Source organism: Chrysochloris asiatica, unplaced genomic scaffold, assembly GCF_000296735.1.
Source record: "Chrysochloris asiatica unplaced genomic scaffold, ChrAsi1.0 scaffold00429, whole genome shotgun sequence".
In the NCBI taxonomy this organism is placed as follows: domain Eukaryota; kingdom Metazoa; phylum Chordata; class Mammalia; order Afrosoricida; family Chrysochloridae; genus Chrysochloris; species Chrysochloris asiatica.
Genome location: NW_006408947.1, coordinates 318,369 through 341,444, shown reverse-complemented (window position 1 = coordinate 341,444; position 23,076 = coordinate 318,369). Strand labels below are relative to the sequence as shown.

General features: G+C 40.0%; 1 protein-coding gene across 1 annotated transcript in view; it reads right to left on the bottom strand.

Moving 5' to 3' along the window:
- The window catches only part of LOC102836061 (myelin-associated neurite-outgrowth inhibitor-like), a 58,373-nt gene that overhangs the window by 7,463 nt on the left and 27,834 nt on the right, over window positions 1-23,076 (bottom strand). Inside the window, exon 2 of the mRNA XM_006876924.1 lies at window positions 9,917-10,000. Within this exon, the coding sequence (XP_006876986.1) occupies window positions 9,917-10,000 (84 nt within the window). The remainder of the gene's footprint in view (window positions 1-9,916; window positions 10,001-23,076) is intronic.

Below are 23,076 nucleotides of genomic sequence, written 5' to 3'. Positions count from 1 at the left end.
AAACAGATTATCTGCCCTACTCAATTCACAATTAAAAAAAGAAAGAAAGGCACTACATTCTTTTGTATTCTATTTTCAATAACCTCATATGGATGTGAAAGCTGGACAGTGAATAAGGAAGATCGTAGAAGAATTGATGCCTTTGAGTTGCGGTGTTGGAGGAGAATACTAAAAGTGCCATGGACTGCCAAAAGAACCAACAGATCTGTTTTGGAACAAGTGCAGCCAGAGTGCTCCCTGGAGGCCAGGATGGCTAAGCTCCGTCTCTCATACTTTGGACATATTGTCAGGAGGGAACAGTCACTGGAGAAGGATGTCATGCTGGGTAAGATGGAAGGTCAGAGAAAAAGAGGAAGACCTCCAATGAGATGGATCAGCCAGGTGGCATCATTGATGGCATCAAGTGTGGCAGCAGCAGTGAGGTTGGCTCAGGATCGGACATTGTTTCGTTCTGCTGTGCATGGGGTTGCTATGAGTTAGTTCCAACTCGATGGCACCTGACAACAACAACAACATTGTATTGTATATTATATTATTGTTGATAAGTGCCACCAAGCTGGTTCTGACTCATAAGCAACCCTGCACAGGGTTTCCGAGGCTGTGCTTCTTTGAGGAAACAGAAAGCCTCATCTTTCTCCTGCAGAACAGCTGGTAGGCTCCAACTGCCATCTTTGAGCTTCACAGACCAGTGCTTATCCAATAGAGCCACCAGGCTCCCAGTATCTTTTATTACACTATTGGAATTCTTTAAACAATGTACACATATTTTGTTTTTAATATATGAAATGGATGACTCCCAGGAAATTCTTAAATGGTCTTTAAAAAAATCATAAAAAATGTCCCCTTCCTCTGTAAGGGATCTGTTAAGTTCTACTAAGTTGTTCTACCTTACCAGAACAATCAAGCTGACTCTAACTTATTAGAACTCTGTGTTATAAGGTTTCTCAATGACTGGTTTTTGGAAGTAGATTACCAAGTTTTCTTTCCAGGCATCTCTGGGTGAACTTGAACCACCAACCTTTCAGTTAGCAGCATAGAACAAGTATGGAAGCTGAATGATGCCACAAACCACCTGCTCTCCTTCAAGAGGAAAATATAATCTAACCAAGCCTTTAAAAATCCGTCACTAGGAAGGCAAGGCTACTCTGTGTATGGAGGGGGTGGAAATGATCTTTGCTGTTAAGATTTGCTCCCTCTTTTGAGATACTGCATCCATAGGTGAAGGTCAAGCTCATCAGATTGTATCAAATTACTCTTTTCTTTCCTCTTCGTTCTTCTTCTAGTTGAGCTCTGATCATCCAGTCACTGAAGTCAGGTTAAGTGGGTATTATCTGCAGGTGTGGGTGTTCTTATGCATACGCCCTCTCTTCTTATCCGCTGGATGCTTCTCTCTCCACTCGAGTCTCTGTGGCTATGTCACTGACTCTGGGCCCAAGAGTACCGAGGTCTTGCCACACTGCTGGCCAACCAGGTCTCCATACAGGTTCACAGGGGTCTATTGAATGTTATAGGGCTTTGCTCGTAGTTTCATTGCTGTTTTTCCCTCACTTCCCCTTATCGGTGACAAACGTGGTCACCAATCAGAGTGTGTATTCCCATTGAGTCTTAGTCTTGGAAGGGGGTTTGCTCTGAGAGGACCTGACCACTTGCCTTGATGTCTCCTGAGCAAGCAACTTGCTTGTTCTTGTCGGTCTGCTTCTATTGTTTTGTATTTTTCCTGTTGGTCTTTCCTTTAAGAAGTATCTTCTGTTCTTCTAGTCGCTCCAGGTTGGTCTGCCCATCCTTTCAAGTGGAAATTTCCCACCTCTGAAGATTCTGGATGCTGTTCAGGATTCCACCTATAGTCTTATGTAATGCAGAGGCTCCGCAGGAAGCCTCCTTCACTGGGCAAGTTGTAGCCCCATTCTAGAATTTTCCAATCAAATAGAGGCAGAAGACGGACTTACAAGCTTTCTATGGTGGTATTTCTGGCTATTCCTTTCTCTCCATCTCCAATGTCTATTTTATAATGGTATGCAAGGGAAACCAAAACTCAAAAGACAGCCAAACATCCTAACATTATTTCCACCCTTTTCTCCATTCCAACCATATCTCAATCCTTGTATTCCAGAACCCTGTTGTTCAAGGTTGTGCATACGTCATTCTTTACCTCTGTCCCACTTAGCCCATGCAAACCTGCCTATTTGTTCTCCCATCCGCTTTGTTCTTCCATTCCACCCCCTTCTTGTATATTGCCCCCCTCACCAGCACCCAAACTATCCTGTGTCTTTTCCCTGCCCTTCAACTCCCCTCTCCCCATCCCCACATTCCCGCAAACAGCAAAGAATCTAGCCCACCTTTAGTATGGGTTCTTTTTCTTAGTCTTTTACAGTAGTGGTCCTATGCAGTATTTCTCCTTTTGTGACTGACTGAATTCATTCAACATAATGTCCTCAAGGTTCATCCATGTTATGTGGTGGCTTGCAGCTTCCTTGTTATTCTTAAAGGTAGCATAATATTCCATTGTGTGTATGTACTAAAGTTTGTTTATCCATTCTTCAGTTGATGGGAACTTTGGCGGTCTCCATCATTTTGCTATTGTAAATAGTACTGCTATGAACATTGGTGTGTGTATTATGTACTCGTGTTATGGCTCATATTTCTTGTGGGTAAATACCAAGTAGAGGAATTGCTGGGTCTTAAGGTATTTCTATTTCCAACCTTCTGAGGAAGCACTATATTGCTTGCCAGAGAGGTCGGATCATTTTATAGTCCCACTAGCAATGCAGGAGTTGCCCAGTCTCTCCACATCCCTGCCAGCATTTATTGTCCTCTATTTTTTTTTATCTTTGCTGTTATTGCTGTTGTGAGATGATATCTCATTGTTCTTTTGATTTGTATCTCTCTAATGGCTAGTGATGGTGAACATTTCTTCATATGTTTGTTAGCTGCCTGGATCTCCTCTTTGGTGAAATGTCTATTCATGTCCTGTGCCCATTTTTTAATTGGGTTATTTGTCTTTTTCTTGTAGAGGTGTTGTAGTTTCCTATATATTTTAGAAATAAGTCTGTTGTCTGATGTGTCATTGCAAAAGATTTTTTCCCACTTTGTGGGTTCTCATTTTACTCTTCTGGTGAAGTCTTTTGGTGAATTTTTAAAAATTTTTAGTATGTCCCTATTATAATAGTCATCTATTTTGTCTATTTTTGTTTGCGTAGTTTTCAAAATGTTTTGTAATCTGTGTATTCTCTGAATTAGTGCCCTCACATTTGTGATATCTGTGCTCTTGTGAAGCCAATTTGCCTAATGCAATATATTGACTTATTTCTTCACTGCTGCTTCCATGAGTACTGACGGTAGATGTAAGCAAAATGAAGTCTTTGGCAACTTCAATCTTTTTTCCATTTATCATGATGCTAATTATTGGTCCAGTGGTAAGGAATTTTGTTTTTTTAAACTGAGGTGCAATCCATACAAAAGGATATGGTCTTTGATCTTCATCAGTAAGTACTTTAACTCTTCACTTTTCAGCAAGCCAGGTTGTATCATCAGCATATCACAAGCTATTACTGAGTCTTTCTCCAGTCTTGACGCCATGTTCTTCTTCATATAACCTAGCTTCTTGGATTATTTGCTCAGCATACAGCTTCAATACGTATGGTCAAAGAATGCAACCATGGAACAGACCTTTCTCTATTTTCAACCATTCAGTGTTCTCTTTTTCTGTCTGAAAGACTCTTAGACTATGTACAGGTTCCTATGAGCACAACGAAGTGTTCCAGAATACTCATTTTCTGCAATGCTGTCCATCATTTGTCATGATCCACAAAAAGAAAGAGTCTTTGCAAAGTCAATAAAGCACAGGTAAACATCATTCTGATATTTTCTGCTTTCAACCAAGATCTATCTGACTTCAGCAATGATAACCTTCATTCCACATTCTCATCTGAATCCAGCTTGAAGCTCTGACAATTCCTTGTCAATGTACTGTTGCAGACAATTCTGAATTACCAAATTGGCGAAGTTTTACTTGCATGAGATAGTATTGATACTTGTCCTATGATTTGCACATTCTGTTAGGTCACCTCTCCTTGGAATGGGCATAAATATGGATCCTCTCCAATCAGCTGGCCAGGTAGCTGTCTTCTAAACTTCTTGGCTACATCGCTTTGCTGAAACATTTCAATCTGTATCCCATCAATTCCCAGTACCTTGTTGTTTGCCAGTGTACCCTGGACTTCTTCTTCAACACTATAGCTCTGGATGAACATGCTACCTCTTGAAAATGGTTTGGTACAGTGACTCTGTATTCTTTCCATTTTCTTTTGATGATTTCCAAATCATTCAATATTTTGCCCAATGAATCCTTCAGAATTGCAAGTGAAGGCCTGATTTTTTTCCTCAGATTTTTCAGTTCCTTGTTATTGTTAAGTTCTGTCGAGTTGGTTCTAACCCACAGCAACCCTGTATAGGTTTTCCATGGAGCAGTTGTTGAGTTTGAACTGCCTACCTCATGGTTCAAACTGACATTGCAGTCTAGTGCTTATCCTACAGTGTCACACCAGGACTCAGATCCTTGTAGGCATATGGATAATGTCCTATCACCAATGATAGTCTTGCACTTCCAGATAGATTCTGAGATGTTCTTTTTGACATTTAATATCATACCATTCTCTTCAAGATGTCATTCCCGTTGATAAAATTAAATGTTTAATTCAAAATGGCCATTATCAATTCCAGCTCACTAATCTTCAAGCAAGCCATTTCTTTTCAACAACTTTTAATTTCCCTTGATTCACAGTGAGGATTTTAATCAAATCTAGTTAATCCTATAACCAAGCTCTTCTCAGTATATTTCTTTGATTCAAACAAAACCAAAAGCAGAGGACAGTCCACCACTTGTTCATGAAGACAAAATGAATATACTGTTCTCCATTTCCAGAGTAATGGATCTTTCAGCAAAAGACATAATGTGTCATTCTATGGTTCTCAGAACACTCCATGGTACATGGGGAAGAGAAACTGAGAAATGAACAGTGTTTTCATTGCAAAATCAATAAAAAAGCCCAACAACACATACATAGTGTGTACACTGCAGATCAGCTGTGGCTTAGTATTTTCTACAAATCTGGTGTTAAGAGAACCATAAGACAAACCAAGAAAGCATCAGACCCAGTGAACAAGGCTTCCTGCGGAGACTTTGCAATACATAAAACTATAGGTAGAAACCTGAACCACATCCAGATCTCCAGAGATGAGAAATCTCCACTTGAAAGGACGAGCAGACCAGCCTAGAGTGGCTAGAAGAACAAAAGATACTTCTTGAAAGAAAGACCTACAGGAAAAATACAAAACAATACAGGCAGATGGACTGTTACTACAAGAACAAACAAATTGCTTCCCTAGGAAACATCAAGGCAAGTGGTCAGGTCCTCTCAATGCAAACCCCCTTCCAAGACTAAGACTCAATGGAAATACATGCTCTGATTGGTGACCACATGCATCACCGATAGGGGGAAGTGGGGTAAAAGCAGCAATGAAGTGGCAAGCTAAGCCTTACAATGTTCAGTGGGCTTCTGTGGACCCAGCTGGGAACCTGGTTGGCAAGCAGTGTGAGGAGACCTGGGGACTCTTGGGTCCAGAGTCAGTGGCATGGCCACGGAGGACTCAAGTGGAGAATAGAGCTACCGGCTGATGGGAAGAGAGGGCATGTGCACAAGAACGCCCACACTTGCAGATGGTACCCACGTGACCTGGACCGGATGAATGGATAATCAGAGCTCAACCAGGAGAAGAAAGAAGAGGGAAAAAAAAGAGTGAGCTGATACAATCTGATGAACTTAACCTAAACCTACGGATGCAGTGACTCAAAAGAAGGAACAAATCCTTACAGCAAGAAACATTCCCACCCCCTCCACACAAAGCGTAGACAGAGATGGACAACTTGGACATTGGATACCCAAATGGGAGGGAGGACTAAAATGGCAAGAAGTGACTGGCTTACAAGCTTTCAAGAGGGAACCTAGAGCTAGGGGGCATGGAGGAAGGGAGAATCTCCAGTGAGTACTATCCAATCTGTCTAGGCGGAGCTGATGAAATGAAATACAGATGGGTAACTCGTAATACTGTAGTGAATAATGGTTATCAGGACTGATTATGAGGGTTGGAAATGCAAAGGTAGATGTTTTGTAGCAAGGAAGGGAGTGATTAATTCTCCAGTCTAGGAGCGGAGGTGTCTAGGATCATCAACGGAGAAGAACCAAGAGCGGGACCCTACCCAGAGAAGCAGAGATGCCTGAGATAGAGACAGAGACGATGACGTGGAGCGATGAAGCGGCTGGGGACTCTGGATCCAGAGAGGGAGAGGGACTGTGGGCTGAAGACTAGGGAGGGAGGGGAGAGTGTAGGGGGTGGGTTTCTAGGATATACCCTTTGGTCGGTTGATGATTCATGGAGGGGATTGGAACCATGGCAATGAAATGATATACGATGGAAAGAATGTAAAACTAAAGTTCTCTCATGTAAACTATCATATAATTCACAATAAAACATTTAAAAAAAAGAAAAAAAAGCACTAGGTTTGAAGGAATATCTTCTGTCAGTGTTATTTTTTATTAGTTATGATTTGGCTTACTCATCAGGTGAGAGGAAAGGCCCAGTGAAAGGGAAGATTTGAAAAGTTCAAGATATGAAAACACAGAGGACCTCAGAAAAAAATGGGCTCAGACTATGATTAAGTGGCTAAAAGCACCTGTATGACATTTACAGAAACTACAGAGTGCCTTTAATTCTTTCATTCACAAATTTCACATAAAAATCTCTATTTCCAGCTTTTCCTAAGAAATCAGATCACTGGGCGATGCCAAACCAGCACACTTGCATCTAGCATGAATGCTACCCAGCAACAAACCTTTAAATGAGACATGCATGCTAGGCAGTCAAGAGTTTCCTCCAGTACACCTTTCCTCTAACCTCTCTGTCTGAGCTTTTGCACTTTAAAAACTATTTTAAAGCAATCTTAGTAAAAAGACAAAAGAGGACTTGTTGGAATTGATGGTATTGATGGAGAAGTGAGAGAAGATAGATGACACATGCTATAAAGAATGACCCACAGAGAGCATCCGACCTCCAGACACCAAGCTTCCTCTTCAGGGGAGCACTGCACAGTTTTAGCAGCAAGGATAGCTTTCCCAGCCTCAAATAAGCCTGACGGTCTTTTTAAAAAGAGTTAAGTTTTTAGTATATTTTTACATTTAATTGTGCTTCACAAAGAAAACAAATTCTAGAATAGTGACTTTCATTTCATGATGGTCTGCAAAAAATTAATTCTGATGTATTCTCATCTCCATACACAGAATTTAATAAAAGTAGTTAATAAATCTAAATGCAAAACCTAAAACTACAAAACTTCTAGAAGAAAAGTTATGTGACATTGGATTAATCAAAGATTTCATACACATGATACCAAAAGAATGATCCATAAAAGAACAAAATGATAAACTGGGCTTCATTATATTTAAAAATTTATACTCTTTGAATGGAAAGAGAAAAGAAAAAAAATCCAGATAGAATGGGAGAACATATTTATAAATCATATATCAGATAAAGGATTTGTGTCTAAATTAATTAGATCTCTAAAAATTTAGTAATATTAAAATACACAATTCAAGAATTAATACAGTAAAATATGCGAACAGAAACCAAGCAAATGAAAAGCTGTTCAACATTATTAGTCATTAGGAAAATGGACATTAAAGCCACATGAGATGCCACTATACACTAGGATGACTACAATTAAAGACTGACCATCCCAAGTGTTAATAAGGACATGGAGGAACTAGAACTCTCCTGTGCTGCTGCTACAACCACACTGGAAGACATATTGGTAATTTCTAACTTACCATAGAAGCAACCATTCTTTTCAAGAGAAATGAAAAAACGTATTTCTATACAAAGATTGGTAAATGATTATTCAAAACATTGTAAACAATGTTACAAAGTAAACATTGTAAACAAACAAAAATTGTAAACAATCTAATTTGTTTCAATTGACCAATTGTTATATGTATGTACAATGGAACTACTGAAACACAGTATAACGGGTGAATGCCAAAATAATCAGAGGGAAAATAGCCGATCAAAAAAAGAGATTACAATCTATCAAATTCCAGTTAAATAAAATTTTAAATAATACAAACTTGTAGAATAGAAATAAATCTGTAATTTACCTGAAAACTTTTGAAGATGAGTATGCTCACTCTCTGTGACAGTCATATATACATTATATCAAAATCTATCAAAACATTACTCTTCAAATATGCACAGTTACTGTGTCAGTTATATCTTAATAAAGATGTTAAAGAAATGTTAAACTAGGTGAGATATTTTACAAAAGGTGGTGCAATTTAGACATTACAGGATTAAATGAGTAATAGCACAGTGTTGTTATGTTGATATGAGAGAACCTTCTATAGAAGAGATGTTTCATAATGGACCCCAAAGACAGCTACAAGATTGTGAGTACTAGTCTAGGTGGGCATTCTAGTGTAGCACTCTAGGATAAGCACTGGACTGCTAACCATAAGGTCAGCAGTTCAAACTCACCAGCTGCTCCTTGTAAAACCTCCACAGGATTTAACAACCAGTACTACTAAATGGGATACAAAATATGGAAACAAAAGCTAGGCAAGAACACAAAACCCAGTTAGAAGAGAACAAACAGGACAATGTGGCAAAAAGCTAGTGATTTAAAAAGTCTTTGGCTTAACTTAGTCAATCAGAAATCATTTAGAAAACTGCGAACAATACTCTAGGTGGGTAGCACAAACCTGAGAAGAGAAAGCTGGGAGCAGGATAATCAGGTATAAGTTTTTCTCTGGGTACAAAACAGGCTAAGGGTGGTCACTGTGAAAATATAAATTTGAAATGTGAAATATGAAAATGTAAAGCAGAATTTTATAAGTAACAAAATAAGAATTCAGGAAAAGGACACTTCTTGTCCCCTCTACAGTCAGAATAACTATATAGGGTAAGAAGTTGTTCTAAGGGATGAAGATTTGTTCTGCAGTTCCATGAGAGTTAAGACATTTCCTAGAGAAACCACAACCTAAACATTTAGGCTGAGGTGGGTCACCACTGCTGCAGCAGAGCCATGAACCCAGTCCCAATGACTAAAACCCAGAATTAACTAACACAGAGCACAGGTTTCACAGGTGGGAAACTCCACTATGGCAAGACAAGTGATCTTTAACAGATTCTCAAGCCCAAATCAAATCTACTTTCTATTTTAATATTGATTTCTAACAACTAACACTCATGCACCTTACATAGAAAATAAGGCTTAAAAACAAAACAAACAAACAAAAATAATACTCTGTACAAATAAAGATCAAATGATTAATTACTTGTAACCAAAGTGCTAAAGCACTAGACAGAAATCAGAAATTATCTCTAAAACTATTAACATGGTAATCCCCACCCTCCACCCCCCACTAACATGCTAAGACTGACCTTTAGTTCCCAGTAATTAATACAGTTTAATGAACAGATACTCTGGGACAAGTGGCATAAATATTATAGATCCCATAATCACCTAGGGATGAGAAAGAAAATTTGTATGGAACACCAGAAATACCAACATCTACTGAAGACTTCTGTATAGGAGAAAGATGAGCTTTTTCCTCCTGTAAAGATTTACAGCCTCAGAAACTAACTATACAGGGTCACTATGTGTCAAAACCTACTCGACAACACCTAACAAAACAACAAAGCTTTCCGTGCAATTAGAATTAAGCCCTATTGCACTTATCAACTGGGCTAATTTTTATGAACCCACAAATTAATTCAGCCCCCAATCCTAATCCTATAACCACTTTTCTCAAAAGCCACTACATTCTTCAACAGTTACACAAAGTATTTTTGTAGGCCTGCTGCATACCTGTTTGGAAGGTAGGATTTGCTCCAGGGTACATGTTAGGAGAATAGGCAGGAGCTGCTGCGGCATAGCCCATAGGAAAACCAGCTGAAGAAAAAAAAAACAAAAAACAAAAACAAAACACACAAAAAAACACAAACAATCTGATGTAATAGAACAAAGTAGTAACATGATTTTACAATCAGGGTTGTTCCCAAAGTTTTACTTGTTTTTACCTTCATCCAAACCCTACAGAATGACTTAGAAAGCAGCACAACCTAGTTTGTGCTGGAACAGATGTCCTTCCTCAGAATTTCAATGGATCACAATCATAGTTTGTGTTTTAAACCTATGAAAAACTTCAGCAGAAATTAAGCTGCACGCACACTGTCTTGAGTAGCAAAATTGTAAACAAAGTACACATACAAAAGCTGACATCCGACTTAAGACAGTTTTATTGTGCAATCTAATCTATCACATATCTTAATACTTAGAGTATTAACAGGATGCTGTGAGCACTCTTATTTTAACAAGGCATGAAGGTGTACTGTCCAATTGCTTTCATGCCAGAAAACATGAAAAAATCAGGATTCAAATCTAAGTTTGGACTCTAGACTGTTTTTACTGCTACCAAGGAGTAGCAAAAGGTGTTTTAATAATTTAACTCAATTGTTGTTGTTATTAAGTGACGTCAAGTCGGTTCCAACCCATAGTGACCCTGTTTAGGGTTTTCCAAGGAGTGGCTGGTGAGCTTGAACCGCCAACCTTGTGGGTTCAAACTGACTTTGCAGTCCAATGCATTAACCCAAAGTGCCACACCAAGATTCAATAAGTACCCAACATGTTCACTTCTTCTTTTTGTTGTTGTTGTTAGGGTAAAGGAACAGGAAAAAAATTACTGGGGCAGTGGAAAAGTGGCACTGGGAAAGATATCAATAAAGCTATAAAATAAACCTCCAAATAGAACAGAGGAGCAGGATGTGGACAAGAGATAGAATCTATCTCCTTGTCAGGGAGTCAGGAAATAAACAAGGTAAGTGTCCATAATCAAAGGGGTTTATGAAACCTCTGTCCCTATTCAACTACCCAGTGGGAGTTGTTAACCATCAGCTACACATTAACCGCCTCAACCAATTTTCAGCTATCCCAAACATCTTCACAAAAGAATCATTTTGAAATCCTAGACTCCATCATGGACATCATGTGTGTACAGCAAGGGAAAAGGAAAGACAAGGGTGGAGCTATGTAATAGAACAGGCCCTTTTTGAAATCAAAACTATTGCCATTGTAGAAAAAACCTTACCCTATACATACATGTCGGCATCCTGGTGTGGCACTGTGGCTTAATGTGCCAGACTGCAAAGTCATTTGTACTGCAAGGTTGGCAATTCAAGCTTACCAGCTGCTCCTTGGAAACCCTATACAGGGTCACTATGGATTGGAAGGACTGGATGGCACTTCACAACAACAACATGTCAGACTGCAAGTGTGGAGAGATGATGCCACCTTTGGCACATCTCCCCTGCAGTTATTCTTTCTCTAATACACCTATTTTATACTATATGTAAGGACTCCTGGTGTGGTGCTGTACGATCAGCACTGAACTACAAATCACAAGGTAGGCCGTTCAGATCCACCAGCTGCTCCTCAGAAACCTATAAAGGGTTGTTATGAGTCTGAACCAACTCAATGGCACTTAAGAACAACATAACTATATTCCATGACTTCCTTGTCTTCTGTAGCCTGACCTGGTAACAAAGTGCCGTCAAGTCGCTTTCCACTCATAGCACCCTGTGTAGTAGGGTTTCTGAGGAGCAGCTGGTGGGTTTGAACCTCAGACCTTACAATTAGCAGTCCAGTGCTTACCCTCTAGCATCACACCAGAAGTCCGTATGTTCACTTAGAAGCTAGTAACATTTTTCTTTTAAAAAAAAAATACCAACTAGTTGCCCATCAAGTCAACGTGAACTTATGATGACCCCATTTGTGTCGGAGAAGAATTGTGCTCCATGGGGCACAATGTTAAGGCACTATTTAAAACTTCCAACTTCATTTTTAGCTTTTTCATAAACTGATGTTCCAATTCCCAATTACAACATATCAGGATGACCAGTAAAAAGCCCTAGCTATACTATACATTTCATTAACTCTGATCTTTGACTCAGGAGTTCTAATGGCACAAGCACAAAAGAATTGAAAGAAAAAAAAATATATATATATATATATACATATAATCACAATCCACCTATCTAAAGAAACTCTCAAGCAATACAATTTTTATTAATACAAAGGAAGTATTTCATAATCTGTAATAAGACCAAACCACTAAAAGTTTATAACATGAACACACTAGAAACATTAAAGAAACATTTCAAAGAAACCTTGCCAACATGTATCCACCAGCAACAGGAGCCTTAAGTCACATATTTAAGAATACCTGTGAGAATTGTTATAATTTGACAAACTTGACCTATACTTATGGATGCAGTAGCTCAAAATACCAACTGAGAGGAAAGGAGTCTTCACATCAAGGATCAAACCTATCCCCTCTGTACACAGGGTAACTTAGACATTGGCTCCCTAAATGGGGGGAGGGAGGCTATAAAGGCACGAAGTGGCTGGCTTACAAGTTTTCAAGAGGAAGTTTAGTTTCAGAGTGTGTGGGGGAAGGTAGAATCCCCACTGAATATTCTTCATCTTGTCAAGACGAGTCTCCTGAAAGGAGATGGGAATAAGATTCTTATGATTCAATAGTAACTGTTATCATGACCAATTGTGACTGTCACAATTGTAAAGGTAGAAGTTTTATAACATAAAGGGTGGAGTAATTAACTTTCCAGGAACAAAGGACCCTAGGTCCATCAAGGGAGAAGAATTTGTGCATGTGTTACCCTATTCAGAGAAGCAGCGCCACCAGCAATGGAGGCAAAGATGGGGAAATAGAGCAGCTGAAGACTCTAGACTCATGGAAAAAGAAAGGCTGTGTGCTGGCAGCCAGGGGACAGACTTACAGAATGTGCCCTTTTGGTTGTCTAAATGATTATATATTTCTGTGTACATAAAAAAAAAAACAAAAAAAAAAACACATTCCTTTCATATTTTCTTTGAGTTTTGGCAACAAAAAGAAGCTTGAAGTGGCAAAATCAGGGCTGTAAGGTGGATGCAGTAAGATCTCGCAATGAAATCCTTGCTACTACCAAAGAATGAAAAGCACTATCATGATGGGAAAAAATTCCTCTGTGCCACTTTCCTGGCCTTATTCTCAGTAGTGCATTTTTTTCCCCTTAAAACTTCTTCATAATAAACCCCTATGATCATCCTGTGTCTAATAACTCTATCAATATGAACCTTTTGAGATCCCCAAATAACAACTGTCATAACTTTCTAAGTTGACCTCTGTGTCTTGAATTTAACTGGCCCAGCATATCCCTCTTGGAAACCATTGTTTTGATTCTTTTTGAAGGCACCTTAAAGAGACTAAGGCAAGTGTATTACTAAGAAAACTTGTCTGCAGCCCCCCACTGATTTCAGAGGCATGTTTAAACACATTTTGTTTATATGAACTGGAACCCTAATAGAAATACGTTTTGACTTACACTCAACTAAACTTTTTAAAAAGAGAACTCCCCCTCCCTGAACCGCGCCCCCCCCCCCCCAAAAAAAGTAATGAACACAGAGAACTGCAAACTACAACTAATATCAGACTGGTAAAAATCTACAAGTCTGACAACACACCATTGGCAAGGTTGTTGGGAAAAAGCATTCTCATACACTTTTGGTAGGAATACAGAATAACACAATCCCTATGGAAAAGAACTAAGTAATATCTTAAAATCTGATATGTGTTTACTCTGTCACCCAATAACCCCACCTCTAAGAATCTACCCCAAGATAACTTCCATAAATAGAGTCAACATAAGGCTATTCACTGCAGCATTATTTGAATGGTAAAATACTTCAACAACCCAAGCCTGGTTCAAATGAACTATGGAAACCTCCTAGAATGGAGCATCTTGTAAGTGTTATGTAAAAATGAACAAGGCAAACCTCTGTGAACTGATTAAGAAGTGACTCATAGAATACTTTACGTTGCCAAAGCAAAGTATACAACATCACTGCATTTCCTTCCAGAAGGAAACTGATGTTAGGTTGTCTCCTGTAGAAGTGCCTTCCAGATCCATTTCCACCTAAGGCAGGCCTCCTCTAACTAGCCATACTATTCCCAGAGTTCCCAATGGCAGTAGTGCACCCTAGTCTGAGGCACTCTCTACCCTATTCAGCTTTCTTCTCTCCTTACCTTTTAAACTAATTCTGCTCTTGAAATTTTGCACTACTAAACCCATTATCTCAATGTCTGCTGCCTTTTGTGCTTGGGTGCACTTGTTGACTCTGGGCCTGGACAAGAGGCTGAGATTGCAATCTCTTTCTGAGCAGAAGCGACAAAGAAACAAGGGTTTTGATCTTGCAGGCATGTAGTAATGAAACTTAAGGAAATCCCAAAGCTACCTTAGCACAAGATTAAAAACTAAAATCAGTGAAATGTGAATGAAGCTTTCCACACTCCATTGATGCTGAAGAGACAAAGCTTAGATTTTGGAATTCACTAATAGGAGTCCTGGTGTGGTGCAGTGGGCTAATGAACCAGACTGCAAAGCTGTTTGAACTGCAAAGTCAGTGGTTCAAGCACACCAGCTGTTCTTGGAAACCCTATACAGGGTCGCTATAGGTTGGAATCGACTCAGTGGCACTTAACAACAACAACAACAAAGTAGGAATGGGGAATCTTTTTTTTGCCAAATTTTTTACATCATTTGCAGGCCATACAGAATTATCAACTTTAATATTAGCCTGCTATATATTTGGTCAAACATTTCGGCTTTCTACTCCCGTAAAAGATTTACACCCTCGGAAACCCTGTATGGGTCGGAACCGACTCGATGGCAATTAACAACAACAACAACAACAACAATGTAATGGCTGAGGAGCTCTGGTAGTGAGTGGTTACAATTTGGGCTGCTAATCTCACTGTCTGAAACTACCAGCAGTTCCACAGGAAAAAGATGAGGCTTTCTGCTCCCATAAAGATGTACAGCCTCGGAAACCCTATGCAGGGTCACTATGAGTCGGAACCAACTTCACAGCACATCACCACCATCACCACCAAGGTGTGGTGCCATGGGTTAATACACTGGCTGCAAAGTTGGTCTGAACCCCAAGTTCACCAGCTGTTCCTTGGAAACCTTATACAGGGCTGTTATAAGTTGGAACCGACCCAATGGCATTTAACACTAACAATGGGATGGCTGGAACTCTGGTTGCCTTGGCAGAGCCAGATCAAATGATTTCATGGGTCTTATGTGTGGCGCTGTGGATAAAGCACTGAACTGTAAAGCTGGTTTGAACCACAGGGTCTGTGGTTCAAACTCACCAGCCACTTCTTGGAAACCCTATACTGCTATGAGTAAGAACTACCACTCGTCTGTCAGTTTGTCATACTGTGGTGGCTTGTTGAGTCGCTGTGATTCTGGAAGCTATGCCATGGGTATTTTAAATACCAGCAGGTTCACCCATGGTGGACAAATTTCAGATGAGCTTCCAAAATAAGACTGACTAGGAAGAAGGAGAGACGAACTACTTCTGAATATTTAGTCAACGAAAACCTTTTGATTAGCAGAGAAACACTGTCAGATATTTGTTGTTGTTGTTGTTAAGTGCCATCGAGTCGGGTCCGACCCATAGTGACCCTGTACAGGGTTTCCGAGGGTGTAAATCTTTACGGGAGTAGAAAGCCTCATCTTTCTCCCGCGGAGCGGCTGGTAGTTTCGAACCGCTGACCTTAAGGTTCGCAGCCCGATTCGTAACCACTACGCTACCAGAGCTTGAAAATGTGCTGCTCATATTGGAAGGCACTCAAAATGCGACTGGGGAAGAACTGCCTCCTCAAAGTAGAGGTGACCATGATGATATGAGATGATATGAATGGAATAAAGCCCGTGGGAGTACAACCTATGGTACCTACATTTGCTCATGGAGCAAAACTCAAAATGAAGAGAAACAGCTGTAAACATCCATTAATAATCAGAACATGGATGTAAGAAGCATGAATCTAGGAAAATTGGAAACTGTCAAAAATAAAATGTATAAACATCAATATCCTAGGCATTAGTGAGCTGAAATGGACTGGCAATGGCCAATCTGAATCTGAAAATCACATGGTTTAATATGCTGGGAATGACAAATTGAAGAGGAATGTGTTGCACTCATCATCAAAAAGAACACATCAAGATCTATTATGAGGTACAATGCTGTCTGTGATAGGATAATATCCATGTGCCTACAGGCAAGACCAGTTAATACTACTGTTATTCAAATTTACACACCAACCACTAAAGCCAGTGAGGATGAAATAGAAGAATTCTACCTACTTCTTCAATCTGAAATTGATCAAACATGCAATCAAGATATATTGATAATCACTGGCAATTGGAATGCAAAGGTTGGAAACAAAGAGGAAGTATCAGTAGTTGGAAAATATGGCCTTGGTGATAGAAATGATGCTGGAGATCTCATGACAGAATTCTGCAAAACCAATGATGTGTTCTTTTCAAATACCTTTTTTAAATATCATTAAGAGACAACTATACACATGGACCTCACCAGACGGAATACACAGAAATCAAATTCACTACATCTGTAGAAAAAGAACTTGGAAAAGCTCCATATCATCTGCCAAAACAAGGATGGCCAGATTGTGGAACAGACTTCAGTCTGAATTTTCTCATATGCAAATTCTGACTGAAGCTTAAGAAAATGAAAACAAGTCCACGAGAGACAAAATATGTCCGTGAATATATCCCACCTGAATTTAGAGATCATCTGAAGGACAGATTTGATACATTAGACCCTAAAGACCGAAGACCAGATGAGTTGTGGGATGACAACAAGAACATCTGAAAGAAAGCAAAAAGTCATTAAGAAGACAAGAACGAAGGAAAAGATCAAAATGGATGTCAAAAGAGACTCTGAATCTTGCTCTCCAGCGTAGATATTCTAAAGCAAATGAAAGAAATGAGGAAGTACAAGAGCTAAACAGAAAATTCCAAAGGTCAGCTTGAGAAGACAAGGTCAAATATTACAACAAAATGTGCAAAGATCTGGAGTTAGAAAGCCAAAAGGGAAGAACACACTCAGCATTACTCAACCTGAGGGAACTGAAGAAAAAATTCAAGCCTTGACTTTCATTATTGAAGGATTCTCTGGGTAAATTATTGGATGATGCAGAAAACATCAAAAGAAGATGAAAGGAATACACAGAATCACTGTATCAAAAGGAAATGGAGCATTCACATCCCCTCCACACACAGAGTGGACAGAGATGGGCAACTTGGACATTGGATACTCAAATGGGGAGGGGGGGAATACAAAGGCAAGAAGTGACTGGCTTACAAGCCTTCAAGAGGGAACCTAATGCTAGGGAGCATGGAAGAAGGCAGAATCTCCAGTAGGTACTATTCAATCTGTCTGGGCGGAGCTGATGGAAGGAAATACAGATGGGTAACTTGTGATACTGTAGTGAATAACGCTTATCAGGACAGATTGTGAGGGTTGGAAATGCAAAGGTAGACTTTTGTAACAGGACAGATTGTGAGAGTTGGAAATGCAAAGGTAGACGTTTTGTAACAAGGAAGGGAGTGATTAATTCTCCAGGCTAGGAGCGGAGGTCTCTGGAACCATCAACGGAGAAGAGTTGAGAGCGGGACCCTACCCAGAGAAACAGAGATGCCTGAGATAGAGACAGAGACGACAACATGGAGTGATGAAGCGGCTGGGGACTTTGGACCCAGAGAGGAAAAGGGGAAAGGGACTGTGGGCCGAAAACTGTGGGGGGAGATATACCCTTTGGTTGATTGATGATGCATGGAGGGGATTGAAACCATGGCAATGAGATGATATATGATGGAATGAATGTAAGACTAAGGTTCTCACATGTAAACTATCATATAATTCACAATAAAACATTAAAAAAAAAAGGAAATGGTCAATGTTCAACCATTCAAGAGGCAGCATATGTTCAAGGGCCAATGATCCTGAAGGAAGAAGTCCAAAGTGCATTGAAGGAATTGGCAAAGAACAGGGCACAGGAAATAGATGAATACAAATTGAAATCTTTCAACATAGTGAGGCGGCAATCTTCTATGCCATGAAATTTGGAAGACAACTATCTGGCCAAATGATTGAAAGAGATCCATATTTGTGCCCATTCCAAAGAGAGGTGACCTAACAGAATGCGGAAATCATTGGACAGTATCTTTAATATGTTAAGCGAGTAAAGTTTTACTGAAGCTGCAACCATACTTTGACAGAGAACTTTCAGAAGTTCAAGCAGGAATCAGAAGAGGACGTGGAATGAGGGAGATCATTGCTGGCATCAGATGGCTCTTGGCTGAAAGCACCAGAAAGATGTTCACCTCTACTTTACTGATTACACAAAGGCCTTCGATTGTGTGGATCATGACAAGCTATGGAAAACATTGCAAAGTATGAGTATTCCAGAACACTCATGAAGAACCTGTACATAGACCAAGAGGCAGTTGTTTGAACAGAACATGGGAACACTGAATGTTTTAAAATTAGGAAAGGTGTGCGACAGGGTAGTATTCTTTCACCACACTTATTCAACCTGTATACTGAGCAAATAATCTGAGAAGCTGGGTTATATGAAGAAAAGCGTACCATCAGGATTGAAGGAAGACTCATTAACAAACAGCGATATGCAGAAGATACAACCTTACTTGCAGAAAGTGAAGAGAACTTAAAATACTTACTTATGAATATCAAAGAGTGCATGGATTGCATCTCAATAAAAAGAAAACAAAAATTCTCACCACTGAACCAATAAGCAACATTCTTATCAACGGAGAAAAGATTGAAATTGTCAAAGACTTCATTTTTCTTGGATCAACCATCAAAACTCATGGAAGCAGCAGTCAAGGAATCAAAACAATGTATTGCACTAGGCAAATCTGCTGCACAAGACCTTTTTAAAGTGTTGAAGAGCAAAGATGTCAGCTTGAAGACTAAGGTGCACCTGACCTAAACCATGGTATTTTCAATAACTTCAAATGCACTGAAAGTTGGACAGTAAATAAGGAAGATTGTAGAAGAATTGATGCACTTGAGTTATGGTGTTGGAGGAGAATATTGAAAGTGCCATGGGCTGCCAAAAGAACAAACAGATTTGTGTTGGAAGAAGTGCAGCCAGAGTGTTCCTTAGAAGGCCAGAATGGCCAGACTTTAATCTCTCTTACTTTGGACATATTGTCAGGAGGGACCAGTCACTGGAGAGGGATATCCTGTTTGATTAAGGTGGAATTGAGAGAAGAAGAGGAAGACTCCCAGCGAGATGAATTGGCAAAGTGGCAGCATCAGTGGGCTCAAGCATGGTAACAATTGTGAGGTTAGTCCAGGGCCAGACAGTGTTTTGTTCTGTTGTGCATAGGGTCACGCACTATGAGTCAGTACCGACTTGAGGGCATGTAATAACAATAACAACAACATGAGTCAGAACTGACTTGATGGCACTCAACAACTACAGCACCCCTGCATTAGAGGGAGGGTTCCTGGTTTAGCACTGTGGGCTAATGCATCAGACTGCAAAGTTGTTTGAACTGCAAAGTCAGTGGTTCAAGCTCACCAGCTGCTCCTTGGAAACCCTACACAAGGTCGCTATGGGTCATAAGCGACTTGACAGCACTGAACAACAAGAAGCCAAGATAATGGATGCCATGCATACCAGAATAAGGGCAAAACATGCTCAGCTCCTGATTACATTAAGATTAATAATCACTCTATTTTGTTTAGCACAGACAGACAGCAACTGGACCACCTACAATTTTTAATACAATGAGTATGATATTCAATTAAAAACAAAAGGATGACAGAACAGATGACCACATGATTGAAAAAAAAAAAGAAAAGCCAAAATGACAATAGAAACAGACCCATGCATAATTCAGAGTCAGCAAACAGTCTAAAAAATAACTGTGAGTTGTGTGTTAGTGAAAACAGAAGATGAAGAACATAGATGGAAAAAACTCAAAGAGCTGAAGTCAGCATTAGTGAAACAACAGCTGATCTCTAAAAACTACACTGAAGCCTATAGAGAGAAAAACTTAGACAGGGAATACAAAAAAGGTATTAAGATATGTGGAACAGAGTAAAATGGTCTAATATGCTTGTAAATCAATTCTAGAAGACAAGAAGGAATGAAACAGAAAAAGTACTTGAAACGCTATCACTATTCAACACAGAGGTAAAGAAGTCCTGTGAATGCTAACTAACCAAGATAAATTCAAAAAAATTACATCTAGTCACATTATAATAAAACAAAGCTATTTCAAAAGCAGCAGAGGATATGGAAGGAGATATATCACACTTAAAGAATCAAAAATCATTCTGACATAAACAACAACCAGAAGACCAGTTATAATTATACTTTTAAACTGCTAGAGCCCTGGTAGTATAACAGGTTATGCATGGGCTGCTAATCTCAAGGTCAGCAGTTCGAATCCACCAGCCACTCCATAGTCAAAGATGAGGTTTTCTACTCCCATAAAGATGTACACGAGACGAGTGGCGGCGCTTCCCTGACCCAACAGCACAGGTGCAGGGCTCCGGTAGTGGGTGGAAAGTGTCCCACAGGGGGCGCCCCACCTGGTAGACAGACGGCCCTTGGGCAAACATAAGACTTTAGCCCCCAACATTGAGGACCTGCTTTTTTAAAGTGTCAAGCTGCTGGGGAGTTTTGCGCGTTTTGGACCTGGGCTCAGCTCCCTCTCTGGGACAGCACCCCGCGCCACTGCAGAGCTTAGAACAAAGGGCCTGAGCAGACTGGTTCGGAGGGCGGGCACACCCGGAGAGCCGGCGGGGCCACAGGGACTGGCACAGTCCTTAGTGAGGGGTGTGGGGCCTCATTGCCACGGGAGGCATTGCCTATGTGGATATAGAGAGGCCAGGGTGCCCACGGAACAGGGAGACAGAGAGAGGCATTTTTTGATGACCTCAGACAGAGACGCCATCAGCCGCCATCTACTGATCCCGCCCTCTACTCCCTCTGCCTAGGCTAGCCCTCTGCCCAAACTCCGAGGCTCAGGCCCGGCAATCGAGGCATAAGCGGAGACACGTTACAAGGCAATCCTGCTGTGGCTCTGCAGGTTAAGGGGCCAAACTGCAGAGCCTTTTGAATGGCAAGGTCGTTGGTTCGCGCCCACCAACGGCTCCTTAGAAACTCTATAAAGAGCAAAATTTTTTTTTTCTTTTTTTATATTTTCTCTTTCATTTTGTGTGTGTGACTAGAGATTGCCTTATTTAATCAGTTCTTTTTTCTGGTGCTGAATCCTTTCTCCTTTTTTTTTTCCTTTTTTGTCCTTTATTTTTTGCTGTTGTTGTTTTTTGTCTTGCTTCATTATTATCTCATTATTGCTTTTGTTTTTGACTTTGCTTGTGATTTTGTTTTCTACCAGACTGGTGTTGCTTGGCAGTCACATAGCCTCCCTTCTGCTATCAGAAAACTCCGTTTTTGCCTTTGATTTTGATTTTGGCTTTGTTTTCTCCCCGACTGGAGTTGTTTGGCTGCCACATAGAAGAGTTAAAAGGGAAGACCACATCCTGATCACATCCTCCTGGAGGCAATCAGAAAACATTAAAAATTACCAAAATACATACTTAATTATTGTTGTTGTTGTTAAGTGCCGTCGAGTCGGTTCCGACCCATAGCGACCCTGTACAGGTTAATTATTAGGGCCACAGACAAACATTAAACATGCCCAAGAAGCAAAAGCAGATGTCCATATCGCCACATGTCCAAAAAAAAGATAAAATATCTGAGACAAATGAACCAGAAGTAGACCTTCTCTCCATGCTGGAAGGAGGGCAGGCCTAGGAAATACCTGAGAAAGAACTCAGAAAAATGATTATGAAATGTTTCAAAACACTTTACAATGGAGTTGAGAAAAATAAGAAAGAAGCCAGAAAAGCACTACAGGAATAATCACACACGATAGATACAGCAGTGGTAACAATCCAAAACATACAGAAAGAGATCCAAACAATCAACAACAAAATGGCAGAAATAGAAAACTCCCTGAAAGCGCAGAGGAGTAGAATAGATGAGATGGAAGGAAGAATCAGTGAGCTGGAAGACAAGTCTCTCAATACCACTAAGATAGAAGAACAAACACACACAAAAAAGGTAAAAAATTCAGAGGAAGGTCTAAGATTCATCTTGGACAACATGAAGAGGAATAACCTAAGAATTATTGGCATTCCAGAACAAAATGAGTCACACAAGTCCACAGAGGAAATAGTCGAAGAACTACTACAAGAAAATTACTCTAACATCCTCAAGGGCGAAAAGATAGGCATCCAAGAAGCCCAACAAAGTCCAGGAAGGGTGGACCCTGAAAGAAAAACACCAAGACATATCATAGTCAAGCTCTCCAAAGACAAGGAGACGCTCCTGAAAGCAGCAAGAGAAAATAGAGGGGTCACATACAAAGGCAAACAAGTCAGACTAAGCTCAGACCTCTCAGCAGGAACCATGCAAGCGAGAAGGCAATGGGGAGACATATATAAAACCCTGCAAGAAAACCATTGCCAAACAAGAATCCTTTATACAGCAAAGCTATCAATCAAATATGAGTAGTAATCAAAACACTCCAGGATAAAGAGAAGCTATGGGACTTCACCAAAGCCAACCCTGCACTACAAAATATCCTAAAGGGAGTTCTGTGGACCGAGAACCAACAAGAACAGACAACAAGCAGAGATTGACATACATGGCAGCACCTCCCTGAATTAAGTCAACAGAAAGAAGAAATGTTAACAAAACAAAACCATAAGAACAAACTATAGACTCTGGGGGGGCAGTCTATGACCAAAACAAGTACAATACAAAAGAAGGTGAACAGAGATCCAGACAATGAGAAGGTAAGGTAGATTACAGGATAAAAGAGACTGCACTAAATGGACAGAGATTTCAATGGACCATAAGGCAACATCAAAGAAACTTAACACTTCACAGAATACCAAGAGAATGAGAATCCAAGAAGAAAATGAAAACTATAAGGAAACGCCCAAGAGCACACAAATCATGAATTCAACAGAGAAAGACAAACAGAACAAAG